The sequence below is a fragment of the Kockovaella imperatae genome, assembly GCF_002102565.1.
Source record: "Kockovaella imperatae strain NRRL Y-17943 chromosome Unknown BD324scaffold_2, whole genome shotgun sequence".
NCBI classification, from domain to species: Eukaryota; Fungi; Basidiomycota; class Tremellomycetes; order Tremellales; family Cuniculitremaceae; genus Kockovaella; species Kockovaella imperatae.
The window spans coordinates 1,442,376-1,462,572 of record NW_019028942.1 but is presented as its reverse complement, the minus strand read 5'-3'; the positions used below and the strand labels follow the sequence as shown (position 1 = coordinate 1,462,572).

At 51.4% G+C, this 20,197-nt stretch overlaps 9 protein-coding genes across 9 annotated transcripts; 3 read left to right on the top strand and 6 right to left on the bottom strand.

Moving 5' to 3' along the window:
* The first annotated feature begins 106 nt into the window (after positions 1-106).
* BD324DRAFT_261928 (Alpha/Beta hydrolase protein) lies at positions 107-1,674 on the top strand. The gene is made up of 8 exons (XM_022012316.1): positions 107-213; positions 263-371; positions 490-704; positions 763-890; positions 943-997; positions 1,043-1,096; positions 1,147-1,209; positions 1,265-1,674. Exons 1-8 carry the CDS (start codon positions 151-153, stop codon positions 1,604-1,606), a joined length of 1,029 nt encoding a protein of 342 aa, XP_021873937.1. The 5' UTR covers positions 107-150; the 3' UTR covers positions 1,607-1,674.
* A 1,070-nt stretch (positions 1,675-2,744) lies between these two features.
* BD324DRAFT_648753 (hypothetical protein) lies at positions 2,745-7,601 on the top strand (the record flags this gene model as incomplete). The annotated part of the gene is made up of 10 exons (XM_022017877.1): positions 2,745-2,885; positions 2,937-3,537; positions 3,591-3,743; positions 3,790-4,110; positions 4,159-4,323; positions 4,371-5,236; positions 5,279-6,407; positions 6,462-6,859; positions 6,906-7,367; positions 7,422-7,601. 10 exons carry the CDS (start codon positions 2,745-2,747, stop codon positions 7,599-7,601), a joined length of 4,416 nt encoding a protein of 1,471 aa, XP_021873936.1.
* Positions 7,602-7,935: 334 nt separating this feature from the next.
* On the bottom strand, positions 7,936-9,687 carry BD324DRAFT_261636 (Metallo-dependent phosphatase-like protein). The gene is made up of 3 exons (XM_022012315.1): positions 9,518-9,687; positions 8,339-9,465; positions 7,936-8,264 (listed from the first exon to the last, which is right to left on the bottom strand). The coding sequence occupies exons 1-3, from the start codon at positions 9,535-9,537 to the stop codon at positions 8,131-8,133; spliced, it is 1,281 nt and encodes a 426-aa protein (XP_021873935.1). The 5' UTR covers positions 9,538-9,687; the 3' UTR covers positions 7,936-8,130.
* On the bottom strand, positions 9,688-10,964 carry BD324DRAFT_261635 (hypothetical protein). Its single transcript, XM_022012314.1, has 3 exons — positions 10,363-10,964; positions 10,176-10,289; positions 9,688-10,100 (listed from the first exon to the last, which is right to left on the bottom strand). The coding sequence occupies exons 1-3, from the start codon at positions 10,724-10,726 to the stop codon at positions 9,838-9,840; spliced, it is 741 nt and encodes a 246-aa protein (XP_021873934.1). The 5' UTR covers positions 10,727-10,964; the 3' UTR covers positions 9,688-9,837.
* Positions 10,965-11,123: 159 nt separating this feature from the next.
* BD324DRAFT_668000 (terpenoid cyclases/protein prenyltransferase alpha-alpha toroid) lies at positions 11,124-14,467 on the bottom strand (the record flags this gene model as incomplete). Its single annotated transcript, XM_022018924.1, has 15 exons — positions 13,931-14,467; positions 13,743-13,854; positions 13,547-13,676; positions 13,366-13,487; positions 13,212-13,308; positions 13,129-13,168; positions 13,064-13,085; positions 12,942-13,015; positions 12,292-12,885; positions 12,035-12,243; positions 11,887-11,988; positions 11,772-11,843; positions 11,536-11,686; positions 11,266-11,479; positions 11,124-11,185 (listed from the first exon to the last, which is right to left on the bottom strand). Exons 1-15 carry the CDS (start codon positions 14,090-14,092, stop codon positions 11,124-11,126), a joined length of 2,163 nt encoding a protein of 720 aa, XP_021873933.1. The 5' UTR covers positions 14,093-14,467.
* On the bottom strand, positions 14,375-16,069 carry BD324DRAFT_261372 (beta-lactamase-like protein). Its single transcript, XM_022012313.1, has 9 exons — positions 15,808-16,069; positions 15,742-15,754; positions 15,545-15,676; positions 15,418-15,477; positions 15,246-15,358; positions 15,117-15,203; positions 14,819-15,001; positions 14,656-14,760; positions 14,375-14,560 (listed from the first exon to the last, which is right to left on the bottom strand). The coding sequence occupies exons 1-9, from the start codon at positions 16,002-16,004 to the stop codon at positions 14,491-14,493; spliced, it is 960 nt and encodes a 319-aa protein (XP_021873932.1). The 5' UTR covers positions 16,005-16,069; the 3' UTR covers positions 14,375-14,490.
* A 41-nt stretch (positions 16,070-16,110) lies between these two features.
* BD324DRAFT_616562 (hypothetical protein) lies at positions 16,111-17,271 on the top strand. Its single transcript, XM_022014838.1, has 3 exons — positions 16,111-16,218; positions 16,324-16,503; positions 16,562-17,271. Exons 1-3 carry the CDS (start codon positions 16,174-16,176, stop codon positions 17,144-17,146), a joined length of 810 nt encoding a protein of 269 aa, XP_021873931.1. The 5' UTR covers positions 16,111-16,173; the 3' UTR covers positions 17,147-17,271.
* Positions 17,272-18,249, bottom strand: BD324DRAFT_616559 (hypothetical protein). The gene has a single exon (XM_022014837.1). The coding sequence runs from the start codon at positions 18,133-18,135 to the stop codon at positions 17,338-17,340; it is 798 nt and encodes a 265-aa protein (XP_021873930.1). The 5' UTR covers positions 18,136-18,249; the 3' UTR covers positions 17,272-17,337.
* Positions 18,250-18,258: 9 nt separating this feature from the next.
* BD324DRAFT_260831 (glycoside hydrolase) lies at positions 18,259-19,915 on the bottom strand. The gene is made up of 7 exons (XM_022012311.1): positions 19,606-19,915; positions 19,478-19,566; positions 19,382-19,436; positions 19,242-19,333; positions 19,184-19,194; positions 18,735-19,105; positions 18,259-18,670 (listed from the first exon to the last, which is right to left on the bottom strand). The coding sequence occupies exons 1-7, from the start codon at positions 19,801-19,803 to the stop codon at positions 18,383-18,385; spliced, it is 1,104 nt and encodes a 367-aa protein (XP_021873929.1). The 5' UTR covers positions 19,804-19,915; the 3' UTR covers positions 18,259-18,382.
* Positions 19,916-20,197: the final 282 nt, after the last annotated feature.

Below are 20,197 nucleotides of genomic sequence, written 5' to 3'. Positions count from 1 at the left end.
AGAGAAGGTGAGGACTTTTGTATGGACTGGCGGCAAAGAGTTATAGGGGGGATCGAAAAAGGTTTCACGATGTGTCCGGGGCTCCAGAGCCGTTTGTCATTGATGTAGAGCAATTCAATCGTTCTCTAAGCAAGCAATCTATAGCGCAAGATGTCGCTGGCTTGGCCGTTGGGCGACTTGCTCAGTACAGACACGCTATATACGTGCTTTAAAGTAGGTCAGAGTCGTTCACAGTAAACTCATTTGACCTCTTGAACACCAGTACGCAGCTGGCTTCGGACTCGCTGGATCGACTATCGCAGCGACAGGATTGTACCTGTATCAGTGCAAATTGATCTATCCTTCGTATGTGCCGGAAGGCTCAAGGAAGAGTACGTTGAACAGGCCGTAACACCCCCCAAGAGCAGACTATGTGCCTCTCAAGCTCTTTTCCTCGTTGCCCGTACTGTGCAGGCGAACTCACGCACACCGCTGACTTTCCCCCCTCAGTCGTTCCTACGCCGAAGGATGTAGCTCTACCTTACGAGGATGTCAAACTGACGACATCTGATGGAGTCAAGATTCGGGCTTATGTGATCCCTGCGAGACGGAAACAAATCTCAACGGAAGATCTCAAAATGGCATCACCAAGTGCCAGGAAGGAGATTGCGGAGAAAGAAGTGGCAGATTGGACAGAAGAGATGGGTCAAGATGAGGCCATAGAGGTGCGAATCGTCTACGCTTCAAGCAAGCGATACATGCGCTGAGCAGTTGTATCTACAGTACGCCAAATCACGCCCGACGATCATCTTGTTTCATGCGAATGCTGGGAATGTTGGACATCGTGTACCAATAGCGAGAAAGTTCAACGCGGACTACAAGTGCAACGTCTTTATGCTGAGCTACAGAGGGTGAGCTGACATCTGAGCGTTGTGGGCGAAGGCAGGCTTATGCTTTGCACAGATACGGGCTATCTGAAGGATCAGCCTCAGAGATGGGGATCCGGAAGGACGTTGATGTGAGCAACTCCTGTATGTGTGGATGAGCGACTGACATGACTCAGGCAGCATTCGACTACATCCGGGCTCATCCGATTCTTGGGTCCACCAAGCTTGTGGTAAGACAAGCGCCATCATAAAACAAAGAATGTCGCTAATATCATCCTAGGCCTACGGCCAATCTATAGGCGGCGCCGTATGCTTATACACAGGGTACAAATACTCAGACTTGGTAAGTCGGCTCACGCCTCGATCCCCTTATACTCGAGTTCACACGCTTCAAAAAGCTCTCCGGTATCATCATTGAAAATACATTCCTCTCCCTCCCAAATTTGGTCCCTCTCGTCCTCCCTCAACTCCCTAAATTCCTACTCCCCCTCCTGTTGACCGAACAGTGGGACGCGACTCTATCCTTGCCTCACATTCCTCCCTCCCTGCCCATGCTCTTCCTTTCCGGAAAGAGAGACGCCCTCGTTCCTCCTGCGCAAATGCAAGAGTTGTATAGGATTCGAGGGGACGGGAAGAAGAGATGGAAAGAGCTGGATGGGGAGCATAACGATACGTATTTAGCTAAAGGATACTGGGAGGAGGTAGGTGATTGGCTGCATGAGGAAGTAGAGACCCCTTAGAGTGCAGACCACCAAATGTTGTATAATGTGCCACATTCGGAATCAAATACAAAAATTCACGTGTCGCCTCGATATGGCGGGGGAATGATTGAGCTTGGACGCGACTGACTGCAGGATGAGAGACCGGAAACAATTGAAAGAGCGCTTTCATGATAGATATATTGGATTGAGCCTTTGACATTGTTTTCTGTCGTACACAGCGTCCGTACAGATAGTGGAGGCGAGGGTGTCACGTCTGGAGTGGTCTTCTCAACCTCATCTCTCCAGTCGATCACCTCTACCTTCCTTATTCCAAGGGGCAATATCGATAATCAAGCCCGCATTGATCCCCCCTCCCCCCGCCTCTCACTCTCTCCCCCTTTGGCATCTTGGATATACAAGCAAACGACCGACGACCCAATTCCTTTCATTATCTGCTGCTCTCGATCTGTCTTTCTGTCGACTTACTCGGACACGGAGAACACTTCGACCATCTACGACTGCTCAAGACGAGAGAGCAAACCAAAAGTCGGCTTTCACGAACTTTAACGCCTCCGTGCCCTTCGAGCCAACAGAAAAAGTGTCACTTCACTTCTTTGACAGATCCTTTCGCGACCCACAGGAGCAAGTTTCGTCAACATCATCATCATCAGATTGGGTGTCATCTTGGAGAACGCCCTCATCTCGTCCATTCAAGTCAAACTCTACCTTGGAACTGCCGGATGAACCGCTGAATCCATCGTCATGTCGTTATTCAAGCGGAAACAGTCCAAAGAGAAGGATCTGGGTGAAAGAGACGGCATGACAAGTCCATCGTGAGTGTGAAAATATGGCCTTTGAACTCTTCACACTCGCTCTATATCGGGACGACCGTCCCCGTGTTCGGGTCACTATGATGTCCAATTTCAATCGAATGTGAGACATTTGACTACGCGAGGACGGGGCGAGACGATTGTTTTTTTTCACTGGACGACGCGAAGTTTGGTCCAAATGCGATGGAATGAGATGGAGAGAGAGAGAGAGGGTTACAGTGATATCTGGTCTGAAGGATCGCCAGAGACGTCCATCTCTCATGTTCGCTCTTCTTTGATACTCGATTCTTGACATCAGACCTGCGAGCCACATAGTCAGTGCTGACGGTTTTGCGTCTTCTTCTATCATGGGCCGTCCTCGCAAATCCTCCATTGCGCATACGCCAAACAGTGCCAGCGTCAATGGTCCATCTCGAGGGAATCACGGTCCAATGCCTAATGGGTCCACACCACCTCAACAAAACGGTCGAAGGATGACCTCGAATCCTGTCAGTTGTCCCCATCAGTCGACTTTTGAGTGAAGACTGACGCTTGCTCAGAATCAAGGAACACCAAATGGCATGAATGGGTCACCAGGACATCCTTACGGACAAGTCCAGAACCATCCCAATGGACCTCCTCAGTCTTTCTCCACGTCCTCCCTTGCCAATTATCACGGAAACGGAATACAGAATGGTATTCCTCATTCCGGATCAGCGCCACCAGGTCAATCTCTAGCTCCTGGAGCAGGTTCAGGTCCAGCTTCAGCTTCCATGCAAACTCGACCACACTCACAAGCTCCATCCTCTTCGTATCCTTGGTCCACCAGACCCATCCGGCTGTATACACCCGAGACTGATCCTCCTACCCTGCCTCAGTCGCCTTTCCCTCGGTACGGACTATCTGTGCCTGCCTTCCCGTCTCATTCAGGTCACTTGTTGCTGTTCGGTGGACTGGTCCATGAAAACGTTAAGAATGATCTGTGGAGTATCGATGTGAGGGATTGTACGACCTCTCTGGTTCGCATCAAAGGCGAAGCGCCGATACCCCGAGTCGGTCATGCCAGTGCAATTGCCGACAAAATTATGCTTGTCTGGGGAGGAGATACAAAAGTCAGACCAGAGGATGCGCAGGACGAGGGATTATACATTCTTGATCTGAGTGGGTGGCTTCGCGTATCTGCGCAGTTCCCCGGAGGCTGACGCGAGGATCAGGGACACAAGAATGGACGAGCGTTCCCATCTCACCAGGACCGGTAGGACGGTACGGTCACGCAGTGTCCATGCTGGACTCCAGGTTCTTCGTCTTTGGAGGTCAGGCCGAGGGTTCTTTCATGAATGATCTCTGGGCGTACGATATCATGCAGCGTGAGCTTGCACATGATTTGCGGGAAGCAAGCTCACTCTCACTCAGTCGGCGTGTCGGGAGGTCCGCATCGTTGGGAATCAATCCAGTACACAACGCCACCACCACCTCGACGTACGGGACATATTCTTACGGCTCATCAGGGCAAGTTGTACCTCTTTGGAGGTACCGATGGAATGTACCACTATAACGATACGTGGTGCTTTGACATTGCAACTGGAGCCTGGACAGAGCTCTCGTGTATAGGATACATCCCAGTGCCTCGAGAGGGACATGCTGCAGCGATTGTCGACGATGTCATTTACATCATTGGTGGGAGAGATGTCAACGGCAAGGATCTAGGCGATCTCGCAGCCTTCAGGATCACTAGTGAGATGGCTCGGCAGTGTTGTGGACAAAACTGACTGGGCTCGATAGACCAACGTTGGTACATGTTCCAGAACATGGGACCTTGTCCATCTCCTCGATCTGGACACGCGATGGTCGCTGCTCACGGCAAGGTGTTTGTTGTCGGCGGAGAAGCCAATGCGTCATCTGCCCAGTCAAGAGATGATCCGTCTTTGATTCATATCTTGGACACTAGTAAGCTAGACTGTTGTCAAACTGAAACTTCACTGACTGGCTCCCAGCCAAGATCAAATACCCGCCTGACAACGTTCCCCCACGTCAGGTCAAAGCTCGCGTGTCTGAAGTTTCTAGCCATCAGCACATGCCTGACAAGGCCGCCTCGCCCCCACAGTCAACGGTACCACTTGCTTCCAGACAGATGCAGAATGGACCATCGAGCTCTACAGATCACGGGCAATCCCAAGCATCATCAGAATCATCTCACCCTGCTCCTCCACCTCAGAGCCAACCGCCACTCTTGGCTCCCATCGTGACTCCTACGTCTGTACCTGCAGAGCAGATGACGACTGGATCGCCCCAGCCCATGGCGCCGCATCGAGCGCCTCCACCCCAACGGCCACGACGAGAAGGTGACGAGGAGTACCGCCGTGCCATGTCCCCAACCAACGTCGGTCCTTCTAGTCCAAATCAGCAAGCAAATCTACCCGTCCCTTCCTCTACGTCCCCCGGAATGAGCTCTTCCTCCCCGCCCCAGCCTAGATCAGGATTCAATTCCTCGATTCTAGGTACACGATCACCGTCACCACGTCTTCGGACATCTGACGGCGATGTCAGACCTGCCCCGCCTCCCGACGCGTTCTACTATGGTCGGTCGCCGACCAGTGCCTCTGGTCGACCAGGTTCTCTGTCTGGTCAAGGCGACTTTATGCGCGAGATCAAAGCGAAGGATGGGGAGATTGAAGCCGGTCGAAAGCGAGAGGCGGCACTCAAAGTCATTATTGGTCGAGCCATACATCAAGGTTTTGTCGATGATGAAACGGAGGATCTTGACCTGCCCAATAATGATGGTAGTGATCATGACCCAGAGATTGTGCGGAAGCTCGCAGATGCCCTGGTAAGACTCAAGAAGGAGAAAGCGGCTATACAGGTAAGTCAAGCTCGTGGGAAGCCTTTGTGCTGATAAACACAGACTGAGATGGTGGCGCAAATGACCGTCGCGTCTGAACGAGCAGTGGAAGCTGATCGACTCCGACGCGGTGCTCTGCAGGAAGCCGCTTTCCTCCGTGCAAAGCTTGCGACACTCGAGTCCAATTCCCCTATCGAACTCGCTCGCATAGAAAAAGAACGAATAAACGAGCTCGAACGCCAACTCGGTCATCTTCATGCGGATCATGCCAACTCTCACCGAGAGCTCCAGCGAGCTCTCAGTGACTCGTCTGCATCTAGAGACTTGCACTCCGCCGCTGTTCAGCGCGAGTCGGAGACATTACGACGAGCTGAAGACGCCGAGGAAGCTCATCGAGCGGCAATGGAAGAGTTGGACGAGACTCAGCACCGCATGAGATCCGCAGAAAGTGGTCTGAGAGAGCATACGGAAAAGCTAGCCAACTTGTCATCTGTGGCTCAGCAACGTGAGGCGGAACGCGATCAACTGCAACATCAGCTCGACGAGGCAATCCACGCTAGGGATGCGCATCTCAAAGTCATAGAAGAAGCCCAACTGGCGATTACAGCTTCTGGAGCCAGGACGTCAGAGATGGAGGAGCTGCACTCTCGGGCGAATGAGCGTGTCCGCTTACTTGAAGAGGAGCTATCTTCGACAAGATCTGAGTTGGAAATCAAGACCAAAGAAGCTGAATCCGCGGTCGAACGCTTGGCCGAAATCGAGGCTGCTTATCATAAATCAAGGGATGAGGCCGAGTCTCTCCGCTTGACTACGACTTCTCAACTCGGCCAGCTTCTCGAATCGCATCGCGACTTGCAAGCAAGTGAGAGTCGGACGAACCGAGGACATCAAGAACAGATCCGAGCATTGGAAGAAGAGGGCAATTCGCTCCGAAAGATGCTCAAAGAGGCTGGCCAACGATTGGATGCAGCTGAATCTGGAGTGTCGCATCACCGTCAAAAGTCGAGGGACCTCGAAAGCGCTCATCAGACACTACGTGCGGACTTGCGTGGTCATCGGACCAAGTTGCTCAAAGCTCAAGAGGAGTTGGCTCGATACAGGGACATGCAAGCTTCGAAGGATGCAGAATTGAAGGACAGGGATCTGGCAGTGACTGAGATGGAGACAAAGTGTAGCATGTTGAGGAATCTGCGTAAGTGTGGAACGGCCCGCTGGAAAGTGTGTGATGCTAATGATGATTTCTCAGTGTCTGATCACGGAATCGCAGTCGACGATATGGATCTCGCCAATGGCGAGTCTTCGAGCCGAAGTGAACTGGAATCTCAACTGCGAGAAAGGACGCGCGCATGCGACAATGCTCAGAGGGAGATTGACGACCTCACACGTCGATGTCACGAAGCTGAGGACAAGGTTGAGTCTCTTGGCCGACTCATAGAAAGAATGAAGGATGCTCGAAGTCCCACAGCCATGTCGGCTCGAAGTCCCAGTCCACCTGTTGATTCCGATCGACGCGTCATGGAAGCTGAGCGCAAGATGGCCGAGTTGGAGAATCAACACAAGGAAAAGATGGCGGCTTTGGAAGGGGACTACCAGACGGCTGTGAGATACGTCAAGGGTACCGAGAAGATGCTCAAGCGTATGAAGGTGAGCTGGAGACAAGTTCGCATGAGCCAGCTGACGATTGTATTAGGACGAGCTGAACAAGCAAAAAGACTCCAACAAGACGCTTCAAGCTGAGATTGACCATCTGACTGGACGATCTTCCGAGGCGGGAGCCAGGACCAGAGAGGCTTCTGGACGCTCGACCCCCTCTTCAGCAGCTGCTCTAGCCGATCCAGAGCTTACAAGACGGCTCGAAAAGCTCCAGAATCAACACTCGGCACTCCAAGCTGAGCTCTCTGCGTCTCGCGATGTCCTTGCTGCGAGGGAACGAGAAGTTGATGTCTTGCGAATGCGATGTGAGGATGCAGAACGCGAGGTTGAAGCGCTGCGAGAGGATCTATCACAAGCTCAACAGAGGATCAACACGTTGTTGGAGATGGGCGGAGCGTCAGGGTATCATTCAAACAGTGAAGATGAGGATGAGCACATTGCCAATGGACGAAGGGGAAGCGCAGGAAGCAGCGAAGAAGCTTCAATGGCTTTTGACAAGGTGAGTTTGACGGTCAAGTGGAAGGGAATCTGAGCTGACTGTGAGATCTCGCAGTTTACCAAAGAGCTCAAGCAATGGGAACGATCTCGATCACCTCCAAATGGGGACCTATCAACTGAAGATGAGACTTCTCGACTTGGACCACTGGTGACTGCTGGTCCGCCAAAGATCAGTCACCATGTCAAAGGTCATAAGAGGAACAGCTCAGAATACAGTGCAGATTGGGTCCAATAAGGACCATCTTGAATTCTCATCTCTTGGATCTCTCTTGGATAATCGAATTTAATTGGACGAGGCCTATTAAACCGAGTCGAGATGGCAAGACTATTCTTTTCATGTCTTTTACGACCTTGTATTTGGGGAAAGTTACTCATTCAATCTGTGGGCACCGATCGGTCAAGCGACGGAAACTTGTCTGATAAGCGCCTTCTCAGTATCCTTGGCGCCGTGAGTAATGCTCGTGGACTCAAAATACTATTGAAATGGGATTTCTATCGAACGTGTGTGTGTGTGTGCGGTTGTGTGTTTGTGCTCTTGCGTTTTTTGAAACGAACGATCTTATGACTTATTTCGCCTTTGCCAACTGTTTACGTAGTTAAGGATGCGATGCATGCATTCATCCGCTTCTTCGATACTTTGTTATTATTATACTACCATGTGATCGTTACAGGATCGTCCCAAAAGTATAGATGTACAACAACGAGCCTTGTGGTCTTGGGATACGATGTGAGATCCTCAATGGTCCGAGATGGATTGAAAATCTTCAATACAGTGTCAAGATGGGTTCCGAGGTGTTTCGATGAACGGTGCCCTTGAGGATATCGTCGATGACTTTATAGGTTGTCGCTGACTCTCCCCATGAGACAATATCGATGACTCTCATTTCGCGATTGTAGTCTGGAGCCGCAAGAACGCAAGAACGCAGGAAATCAGTCAGCCCGTACACCAACCCCCTTAAAGAATAAACTCACTCGGATCATTCCCTGTGCTGTACGCAGTATACCCAGCCGAGCCATCATAAGTGAAAGTGACACCTTTGACGCTTGTACTGAAATCGTTACTGTGATCGTGTCCTGAGAACGTGGCCTTGATATGATTCCCATTGACAATCGCATCGAAAAAGCCCGTATCATTATCCGCGAGGTCCGGTGTATTGGAACATTCGTGTCCTTGGGAACAGACATCTTCGGAGTGAACTCCAAGTTCGGCAGAACTGTTCAACCCCAACGATCCGCTCATTTGCCCGAGGGGTATGTGGAAGAATGCCATGCCGTTCATCTCGAGTCCTCTGGATTCCCGCTCGAACCATTCCACCTGGTTTCTGTGGACTCCACCAGATTGACCTGTGGTCGAACCGTTGAGGGGGAAATACGTGTAGCTCCTCGAGTCGAAGAACCATAATTTCATCTTTGAGTCACCGTCCCGATCCAGGATATCCAATTGATAATTGCCTTGTCCGTCCAGTGAAGCAACGTTGGAACCGACGTATCCTGGTAGCCTGGACATTTCTCTCTGAAGCTCTTCACGCAGTAGACTGCCCTCAGCATCGTGATTCCCCCATGTCACTGCGAACGGTAGACTCCGGTTCAAGATAGGATAAACGGCCTTCAACAGAGCACCTTGAGTCAATAGAGGATACGTGATGTCATCCTTTTGCCGCTTGTTTCGGGCAAACAGATCGCCATTGATGATCACCAGATCAGGTCGGGTGAGATCCAAAGCTCGTTCCATAAAGGTGAATGAGAATTGCTCGGTGCAATTGGCTCGAAATTCAAAAGGTTCGTCCAAGCATATAGGAGCGATATCAGAATGATGCAGGTCAGAGAAGTGCGCGATTCTGAAGGATCCGGTCGAGTTGAAGGATAGTGTGGGAGCGGAAGGAGGGTTCAATTCTGTCTCCGACGAGGTGTAGACGTAGATGGGGACGGCATTTGTGGCCCCCTCGTTGAAGTCTGCAGGGTTGCCATGGGCATCTTGCACGATCTGGTAGTATGGCCTGGGAAATACTTGCGAAGAAGCGACAGGGACGACGCTGGTCAAGCAGGTATTCTTGCCTCGCGTGACGCCAAGGTAACGTGTAGCCCCATCTGTGCCATCGCTGCAGCTCGCGATCAGTACAAGGCTTTTCTGCTTGCGAGTCATCTTCTAACCCACTTGACGTTGACACCATCTGAGTCGTCCTCGATCGCGTCAACCAGCTGAAGACCAGTCACACATGAACCGTCCTCTGACGCTCCAGTGGAAGTGAAGAGAAAGATATGACTTCCATTCACTGTTGGCCCGTTGAGATCTAGATCGCGTCGATTCCAACCTTGGGCGATGAGATCTCGTCCACATTCCGCGGCAGTGGAATCTTCCGGACAAGCGACGATCTTGACACCAGTGATGGGTGGTCTTACACCAGCTTTAGTGTATTCCTAAAGCAGAGCAGAATCAGTCCGGTTCATCATCACGCTTCCAGGCACAGGCATCAGGTACTCACAAGCCAGACCCAACCGGATGATATGGATTCGTATTCGACCCATTGAGGATAGCTCGCACTTGCCGCTCTGGAGCCCAGACCCAAGTTGACAGGTTGTCGAATGAAATCTTCAGTCTTGTCGGGGTATTGGCCCGGTCGAAGCACGACGAGATCAACCACTTCACCCGCGTACTGAGCTCCAGGTTCATATTGAGCCCAAATGGTAGGTCCACCAGTGGAGGTCACGCCATGATGGGCCGACACGCCGCAGGCTGGAGAAAGAGCCAGCAAGAGTCAACAAACATGGAAGGCACTGGCCTAGGAGGACCTCGAACGACAAGACTCACACTTCCAGTATGGTGCCGTTGGGCAATCTTCTCCCTCCGGTACGACCCGAAGGTCCGTAATGCAATTTCCAGGATCTTGATCCAACTCTGATTTGTAAAACACATAGTTCCATACTGTGGGGATATCGAGGTATTCAGCGCGACCTTGCGACAGTGAAGGCTAGAGTTTCCCCTCCCCCCAACTCACCCGTCGTGTTCTCTGACAAATTTAAAAACGAATCTATCCGATGATATCCTTCCAATCCACAATCGAAATCGTCGCATGAAACGACCTTGAGGTCCGTTATACATTCCTTGACCGTAGACCACCTCGAATCTATCCAGGTCGGGAGGGATTCGACTCCAAGCACACAGGCCAAAGAGATCACCGTCGATAATAACAGCATCATCGACCAAATCAAAAGCCTGCTCTGGTGTCTCCTCAATGTACAATCGTGAATGACAGCTTCTTCAACAGATAAGTGGGTCCATAGTGACTGATCTCGCCATGCCTCTTCTATACTTCCAGGTCCAGCTGACCCCTTGATCTCTCGTGTCTCTATGCGCTTCATTCTAGCCGTCCAGTTCCGGGGCCAGTACCCGCCTTACTCTCCTCACACTGCTGGTGCTGGATTGCTTGGCATGACTGATCCCCTTTTAGTTCTCTACAAGGCCAGCAGCGCCTCAGCCTCCTCGCTCTCAGTATCTTTCATAGCTTGCTCATGGCCGCTGCTGCCTTTAGCCAAAAAAGAAAAAAGAAGAGACGTCAACACAGGACGCCTCGTCAAACGTCTTCGATATTGCTATAAACGTTGTTGTGAGACCAAAAAAGCGCCGAGGCACGTAATCAAAAACAGGTCAAGTGGCAAAAAGAAAACGTGGCGTCAGCTTGGCATTTGGAAAGGACTGGGCTAAAATACACAGTACATAGCATAACCCGTCTATGAGGTTCAACCCCCCCGACCTGCCTCACTCGTTCAGATATTTATCTGCCCTGCCCAAAGCCCAGATCGGGAAGACGAATTGGAAGACTGGTGGGTGGGTCGCCAAGAAAGTGATGTCAGCAGCGGTGGTGGTGGTCGACCCAAAAACATCGGCCGGGTCCTCTCACCAGTGTAATCAATAGCACAATTCTTATTGAAGATACCTTCTGTATCCTCTCTCTCCCATCGACCATCTGGCTTTTGTCGCTCCATGAGAAGGCGTATACCACGCTTGATGACATCCTTGTTGGGGCATTTGCCGTAAATGAGCGCGAGGATAGCCCAGGAAGTCATGACGACCTGAGACATTTCATGTTGACAGTATTCCAACGTCACGCAGGACTAAAAATGGCATATGAATTCAAATCATCTCCACGGGTGTAGTGGCTCTCACTCACCATGTATGTTTCTCCCCACCCTCCATCCTCCTTTTGCTTTGAGATGAGGAACTCGCACGCTTTCTTGACTCGTGTAGAATTCTCATACGTCTCTCCAGCGATCCCCAGTGATTCCAGAGCAAACATGGTGGCGTAGGTGAAACACACTCCCCTGAAAAGCCCAAAAAATAAAATCGTAGCGTCAACTTTGAAGCGTTCTTTTTTTGGGTTTGAAAAGCATGTCGACGGCCACTCACCATGAGCCATACCACGATCCGTCGGGTCTCTGAACGGAATGCAACCAGTGGATCGCCTTGTCAATGGTGCGGCTGCAAAGCATCAGAAAAAAATCACAGTGATCGGTACACCCACGCTACATCGTTCGTCCGGTACGTCGGATCCAGCTGCGAAAAGTATTTGAGCGCCGACAAGGCCGACGTGGTGCATTCAGGATAGAGATAGTCGACCATGATACTGCCTGGATACAGCCGTTAGGCAGTTGCCCGACAATCAGATTGACTCACCAAACACCTCGGCGGCATTCAAATATTCCATCTTATCGCTGCCTCGTTTCAGCTCGTAGGACGCATAGCCACCATTGGCATTCTGCATCGATAGGATGGTGTCGATCGCGTCCCTCATCCTGTCCAGAGACACCGTCTTCGGAGCGTAATCGAGGTTCTGAATGCCCATGACGGCTTTCAAACCCTCTGATACGCAATCGGAGACCTTGGCAATCTGTCAGGTCTCCGATGAGTTTTGATATGAATCACTCACGGTGTAGCCCTGTTCAGGCGTCGAGAATGCCCAAGCTCCCTTTGTACGATGCCGATGAGCCACTTTGTACCATTTTGGATTATCCCTGATCTGCGCTTTGTCCAACCAGTCCAACATCCCCAGAACACATTCCTTGTTCTCCTCTTCTTCTGCCAGACCAGTCTCGACCATGGCCTGACCGAAGAATGCCAAGTCCCATAATTGACTTCCATTAGTACCAGTCATGAACATGCCATCGCGACTGAGCCATAAAAAGTCTCGAACGCGCGATAGGTGCATCTTGAACGCCTCAGATTCGGGACCATCGACAGTGTACCTGACAACCAGATTGAACGATTTGGAGACGGGACCGAGAGTCTGATATGTTGTATTTTCATCTTCGTAGACGACTTGTTGATACGCCGCTGCCAGAGCTTTCTGGCGGATAGGGAGGATGGAAGACACACCGGGGAGGCGGAGAGCAGACTCATAGTAGCCCAAGAAGGTGTGCAAGGTGTTCAGGATAAACGAATGAGGGTTGTAGATATCAGCTTCGTGAATGTCGTTACGGTGTCGTGACCAGTGTATCGATTCGTAAGGTGTAATGTAGAGCTCCTAGCGGCAGTCAAGGAGTGAGAAAGAGTTTGTTGTCGGATTGAATCATGGCTTACTTCTCGTAGAGCAAGGACCAACGGGTCCAGCTGACCGACGTATCGAGATCCACATAGGTAACTCATTGGAGTGACTATTATCGTCAGCTGGAGAGCTTGGGGGTCGCGATAACAGCGCTCACATGTCATGCGGACGTGAATCCACTTTTGGTGAAAGTGAGCGTCCGAACTGTCGAGACATACTCACGAATCGAGACGGAGCAAACGGTACCCAGTCGGGCAGAAGCCTGAGAACGGTAAGAGAGTACCAATGACACAGTGACAACCTACCAGAGCTCAGGAGGGACAGATCCCACCCCGTCCCATTCGTACGCCCCGAGGACACTCAACCAGAGTTTCGCCCAGCTCGGTACCCGAACAGCACCTCCTGCGTAAAATCATTCAGCTGGCTGCGCTACGGATTCCTCCGCCGTCGTTGACCTACCCATCCGATGGATCAATCCTCGAATCTCAGCCATTGGCCCTTCATCCGGTCCCATGCCTAACAATCGAAGCGTTACGTAGTTCATGACGGTACCGTATGCCGTTGCCGGCGCAGCAGTGTGTCTGCACAGTCACTAGTGTCAGTCAATGTCGTATGTATCCTCGTGCGCCCTCGTACTTACAAACCCCAACCCCCATCAGGTTTCCGCCTATTCAACAGGTACCTGATCATTTCAGTCCTCTCTTCCTGTTTGAATGTCTGTCGAGTGACATGCATGGCGATGACGAGACCAGGAGTGAGGAACAGTGGACCTGTGTGCGGCTGTATCAGCCACATTGCAAGAACGACAAAGTGTCTTGAGCCTTCCACACACTCACCACCATACTCGGCTGCCCAATGTCCATCTTCACTTTGAAGCTGTTTGAAGAATTTCGCTCCATTTCGAGCAGCTTCAAGGGGCGTCTTGGCCTTTTTGAGCTTCGGTGCGTCCTATGATGATCATGTAAGCCCTTTCGAATCTGAAGCTCAGAGAGACCTCATTCGGGATCTTCTAGCGATCACTTACTACCTCCAGACCCAACCAGTATTTGTCAATCTTGTTCTGCGGCCAAGCATCCCTCGCTTCGCCCTCGGGCAGGTACACCCATTTATGCTGACCGTGCGAGTCTTCAGAAACTTTCAATCGCCATCCTGCGTAATCTGTCTTTCGAGGTGTGTAAGACGACATGATGGTGAGATTCCTCAAGGAGGTGGTGTCTGAGCGCTTGTCGGACGGTTGACACCTTGTTTTTACTTTCCGAACAGATCACGAACGATCGCAATGAGGCTCGTCAGACAAGGTCCTGAGCAGCTGTGCAGCGTTCAGCAAGGGAAAGACCTGGTGCAAAGTGGAGGAGGAGGGCTAGCGAGGATGACCAAACTGAATGCGAGACACGGGCGGACATTTCAACGGAGCAAGGGAGAATTGTACCGCGAATTCATCCGCCGTGCCTGAACGTTCTACCGTCCGTACCAGGACCAGTACAGTGACATTGAGCATACATGGCAATGCGAGACACTGGATCTCCAACGACTGAGACTCGACTTGACACAGATGGTCCTACAATGGCTTTTGAAATGCTTCATCTAGGCCTTGTTCTTCATCTCTCGCAGTTTGCCGACTACAGCGACTGGATCGGACTCGCCAGTCGCTTTCCTGAACAAACATTCCACGGTCAGTCCTGTATGCATCGGGTCCAAGTTGGTCACGGTCGGCCCTTCCCCAGCCTAGATGACACTGGTCACACTCACTTTGCTTCGTGGGTGTCTACCCGCATGAACACGTTCCATTCCTTCTCATCGCCAATGGTGGATTTGCCCGTGGTGCAAGAGTCCTGAGTGGCGCTCTTCGCGAGGCTGGTAATGGCTGAGTCAGCACCTGGTCTATGAGGATCTTTGGACAGTCTTGACTCACGCTTGTAAGCGAGCATTGTCAGGTTCGACAGACAGACCGAATCTAGCAGAGCCAGCTGTGTATTCATGACCGTTGTAGACCACTGTATCGCTTGGCAGTTGCCCGAGGTAAGACAGAGCCTTGTGCATTTCCTCAGGAGTGCCTTCGAAGAATCGACCACATCCAGCAAGGAAGAGGGTGTCGCTGATGAAGGGGGCAAGACGGTACGGGGATCCGGTTCATAATGGAAGACGGAACAAGGCGAGATCGATCATCAGTTATGGTCAAAGTTGTTCGTCAGGCTTAGAAGCTCGCTCACCCTGTGAACACTCCCTTCTGGTCCGTTTTCTTGTCGTGTAAGAAGAAGCAGATTGAGTCTTGAGTATGACACGGCGTGTGAAGGGCTCTACATCATCAGGCCTAATCTTGTCGCACCTCCTCGACATACTTGATGGAGATGTTCTGTCCCAGCTTCAAACTGTCTCCATCTTTGACAATGTGGTTCGTCCCTGGCGCTTTATCTGATCCACCGTACGCCTTGATTCCAGGATGAAGTGAGAGCTAAAAGGGTGTCAGATCGAAGGCCCGTCGCCCCAGGACAAAGTGACACCAAAGCTGACGAATTTCAGGTTTCCACCAGAATGATCATCATGGTGATGAGTCGTCAGAAGCATGGTGACCTGGAGGGGGACTTTCAGGTGAGCACCACTGAGCATGTCATCAAGGTCCTTGAGTCCAATAACTCGCCTTGACGCCGGCCTCTTTTGCCTGTTCAGAGATCTTCTCGGCATTGTATGGGTCCACTACGGCCGCTTCGTTCGTCGCCTCATCCATCACGAGGTACATCCAGTTATCAGATCTCGCTTGGACCGGAGTGACCTATAGGCAGAATGGATGGTTCAGTCACAAGTCCCCCTCCATTGTCAACTACAATCTCATCGCACCTTCATGTTGAGTCTGACATCGTGTGAGCCACTAGAAACGTCGGGTGGCGAAGAAAGACAGCTCACTGTTTGTAGACTGAGAATGCTCTTCGTAGCTGTGTACACCTCGATGTCAGGCTATGATACTTCAACATGAACCGTAGACAGGACGTGTAGTGACAAGAATGACGCTGGCCGACCTCCACCGGCCACCACCGGACATGAGTCTCCCCCCATTTAGGATTATGGCCTATTACGTTAAAAGTCCATTTACTAATGCGCATTAGAAAGTTCCAAACCCAGAAAGGGGAGTTCTTGCGAGGCGACGCACGGCGGTGTTTGTCTCGGGGGGAGGGGGGGGGGGGGGGGGGTTCTGGCTTCTGGCTGTGAGGTACCTTCTATTTATTATTACATGACAACCCATTCTCTCGAACACGTATATAACAACTTCCAATGTCATTCCTCAAGAAACGTCTCAACAACCTCATACCCAGCGAGGTGAGTCTCCGGATTCCTTTCGCTTCGGTCTCTTGGCAGGCAGATCACCTGGCCTTGTTGTCTGCCTGCCCCTGAAAATGTCTCGCTAATGTTCTTGCATCTTAGAGTGCCAGAGGAGCTCTCCAGAATGTCTTGACGGTCGAATGGGGGACTCATAAAACTGTCATTATTGAGGTTCCTCAAGCTGGTCCTAGTCGGTCCAACGAAGTCGAAATGTATGGCATGGATACACGGGCCGATCATGGAGATTATGGACGATTGTTAGACGATGATGATGATGACGAGGTGAGTCAAAGCGTGCTCCCTTTCATACACCCAGCCAGCTGCTGATGGGTTGATTCAGGACGAACATGGTCAAGGCTCAAACCGTAAAGATCGACGAAATAAACGTCGTTCACAGACGTACAGCGCGCATACCAGAGATCACCATTATCATGAGCCTCATTCCTCGAGATCTGTCTCTCAACCTCTTCCACCACCTCTAGCACCTCGTCCTCTACCATCTCGTCAAATGAGTGGCAATCCATTCGATGAATCGAATGAAGTGGTCGATCATTCAGACATGACTCCAGATCATTACGACGCTTATGATGGTGAATTTGATCCACTCGCCAATAGCGGTACGATCCCTTCTATGCCCTCGACCATTGTCAAGACGAGACCCACTCGATCCTTCACGGAACCCGCAGTCCGCCATCACGAAATGGATCCAAACGATGTGAATGCGCATCAGGCGAATCAACGCGGGTTCGATAACCCATGGGAAGGCAGACAGTGGGACAGGAGCCTCGATCTATTCAACGAGAATGGACTACCGAGTCCCATCAGCTCCAAAGGAACCAGAGATTCAGCGAGCACAAATGAGTCCAATGGGAATCCTTTCAGGCAAAGAATGAGCCAGATAGGAGGGCCGTATCACGCCCAGTGAACGAGCGGTCGCGACGTGTAGCTTGGATAAGTGTGTAAGATTTGAGATTTCGTTATAGAGTTGTTTCCTCGGACAATTGTTTGCGCCTTTTGGACGGTATATCATACATGTATCTGCGGCCTGTTGCCTCTCACTCTCAGCTGTCATTCAGCATCACACCCCTACCTTACAATTAACGCCCAAAGCCTAGCCTACTTCGCCTCCGTCTTCCCATAGTGGTCGATATCCATCAAGTACTGCTTCATCTGTCCGAAACACTTGTCCTGAATGTCTCTCGCCTCCTTGACCAGATCAGAATCCGTGATACCATACACAACTTCCTCATCGCCTTGCAAGACTTTTGGCCAAATACCGTCCATAAAGTCGGATAGTTGAATGCCACCTTTACTCCCGTCGAGACCCGTTTCAATCATTGGCGGGATGATCTCCGTCACGCCAATCTTTGTCTCGCGAAGTGCGAATCGCAGAGTGATAGTATACGACCTAGCAGCAGCTTTACAAGCTGCGTATAGCGGCGCGGAGGGATTGGGAAAGAAGGCAGTCCCAGACGTCACATTGATCACTTGGCCCTCTGTCTCATTCTCCAACATGAGCGGGACGAGTAATGAGGTGAGATGGATAGGTCCACTGACGACTGTGTCGATTTCTAGCTGACGTTCAGTCCAGGAGATTCCTGGACCATCTTGTGACATCGGAACAGGTCTAGCGATCCCAGCATTGTTGATCAGGATATTGAGTCGAGGTAGATGCTCTCTCACATATTCGTATAAACTTTCACGTTCCGACGATTTAGAGACATCACTTTGAATCGTCGTGATGGTCCCTCCGTTATCCAACTTGACAGTGGACGGGTCTGGAGGAGGTCGACGAGACGTTACAAAGACTCTACTCCCTGATTTTGCGAATCGCTCAGCGAGTGCTCGGCCTACCCCCGACGTGCCTCCGGTAATGAGGACAGTGGCGGTGGAGAGGTCAGGCAGGGGAGGCATGACGAAGCGAACTGAGCTAAGGGGGCAATGTGCCGCGTGGATGGGTCGAGAGTAGAGCACGACGGAGTGAATGAACGCTCTACAGAACCATCGAGGAGTCACAACTTCGGGCTGGCGTCGATCTCACATGTGCCAGCGGGAAATTCGGATCCGAACAACTTTGGGCGGCGTCGCGCTCCATTCCTTAGAAGCGGTCTGACAGAACCAGGTCGGTCAGACTCACGTTGACCACATATCACTTCATACATCAAGATGGTCTTACACCGACTTTTACCTCCCACGACCCGCCCCACATGTTGAAATTATACTTCTGGATCTGATCCGCTATCTCTTTGCCTGATGCCGAGATGATCACATCTGTGGATCCTTCCATCACCTCAAAGCCCACAAGACCAGGAACGAAGGGAATTGTGATGAGGTTTGCCTTTCCCGACTCGAGATGATGAGGTTGAGGGTTTGGGCCATTATGTACGACCATGTGGAAAGGGGATGAGGTCTCAGGCACGACGATCAGAAAGTTGAGTAAATCTCGGGCCTAGAGGTGTAGTCGGTGGACGATCAATCGCTTGGAACCCGCGGGGGGAGAGCGGCACACTCACCCAGTCTGCATGAACTGGTTCCCCAACTGGATCATCGCTTGCCTTAAGATCTTTCGAATGACACCGCCACCAGCCCCAGACTTTGACTGTGCTCTCCAGGTCTCCCTTACTCTGCGGTGCGAATTCTTCCACTTCTCCCAAGCCATCCCGCCAACGGCGAACAAAGTACCTGGTCATCTCTCGAAAAGCCTCATGAGGCATATCCTTTGTCCATTCTTCTGAACCTGGCTGATTATGCCTCACGGGCGCGATGGCATGAGACTCGCCGTGATCGTTCCAGGAGATGATTTGGATGATGTTGGGCGATTTGTTCGGTGGTAGCGAGAGCAGAGCGTGCCACCGCCATGGGTACAAGAGGTCATCCGAGCGGTCTGGAGACTAGGCGTAAGCTGCGGTTCGGACATAATGGCTCGGATGCCGAGGGCAGGCTGTAAGACAGTTGAGCTCACAGATGAAGTTCCTGTAGCGTCCGTCAGTAACAAGCGAGCTCCACTGGGAGTTTCTCACTTGTTGAAAGCCCATTCACCCGACGACCCATAATGAGTAAAGAAGAGCGGAGATACAGCTGCCATGTAAGGTTTGACCTGGAAGGAGATGGGCTTTGAGTGAGCCAGATCTTCGCCTCAGGGATACAAAGAACGACTCACGTCCTCGCAAAAAGCCTCGTCTTCCACTACATTGGCAGAATGGTCTCCTTGTGGCCTGAAGATTGTCAACGACGACCTCTCATACCATCAACACACCATGCACTGTTCCAGTTGAATGCACCATCCACATAGGGAAGAGTGAGGAAATCCTTCGGAGGCATGAAGAAGGCAGGGATGAACATGATCTAGTCATCAGCTTCTGAACTCATCACGTATGAGTTTACCTTTCCGTCCAATCTCTCATTCAGCCTCTCTATGAACCCCGGCCAGCCCCAATCACCGAACCTGGCTTCGTGTCCTCCAAACGTGCTTAATACTGGACCACCTCTCCATCTCAGATATCCATCTTGTATCATCATTTCGTACACTGCTTCCAAGAGATCCATCCCGTGCTTCTCAGTCCCTGAAGACAAGACATTCATGTCGAGAGACAAGAAGGCTTTGAATGGTCTTCCAGTGCTTTTGGAGGGACCTCTCGCAGCCAGACACGAGTAAGCAAGATGCGCTTGTTCATATTGCCAGGCTTCGCTTCCGAGGTTCAGCGCGAATCCATCTCTGGGGCGAGAAAGAGCAGCAGACGGTCAGCAAGACCAGGCTGCTTCACTGGGTCCTCATTCAGGGAGGCCCTCCCTCACATGCTGGTATCCTCCGCTAGCTCAAAGGTCTCTTCCCAATCTGTGGGAGTCCACCGCCAAGTGTTGCCTAGCTGCCAGCGGAGGGGGTGGGCTCATTCGTCACCGACATCGACCTCGCATTACAGACAGACGACTCACCATGAAATGAGCGACGACGAATCTGTCCCGTTTCAATTCGACA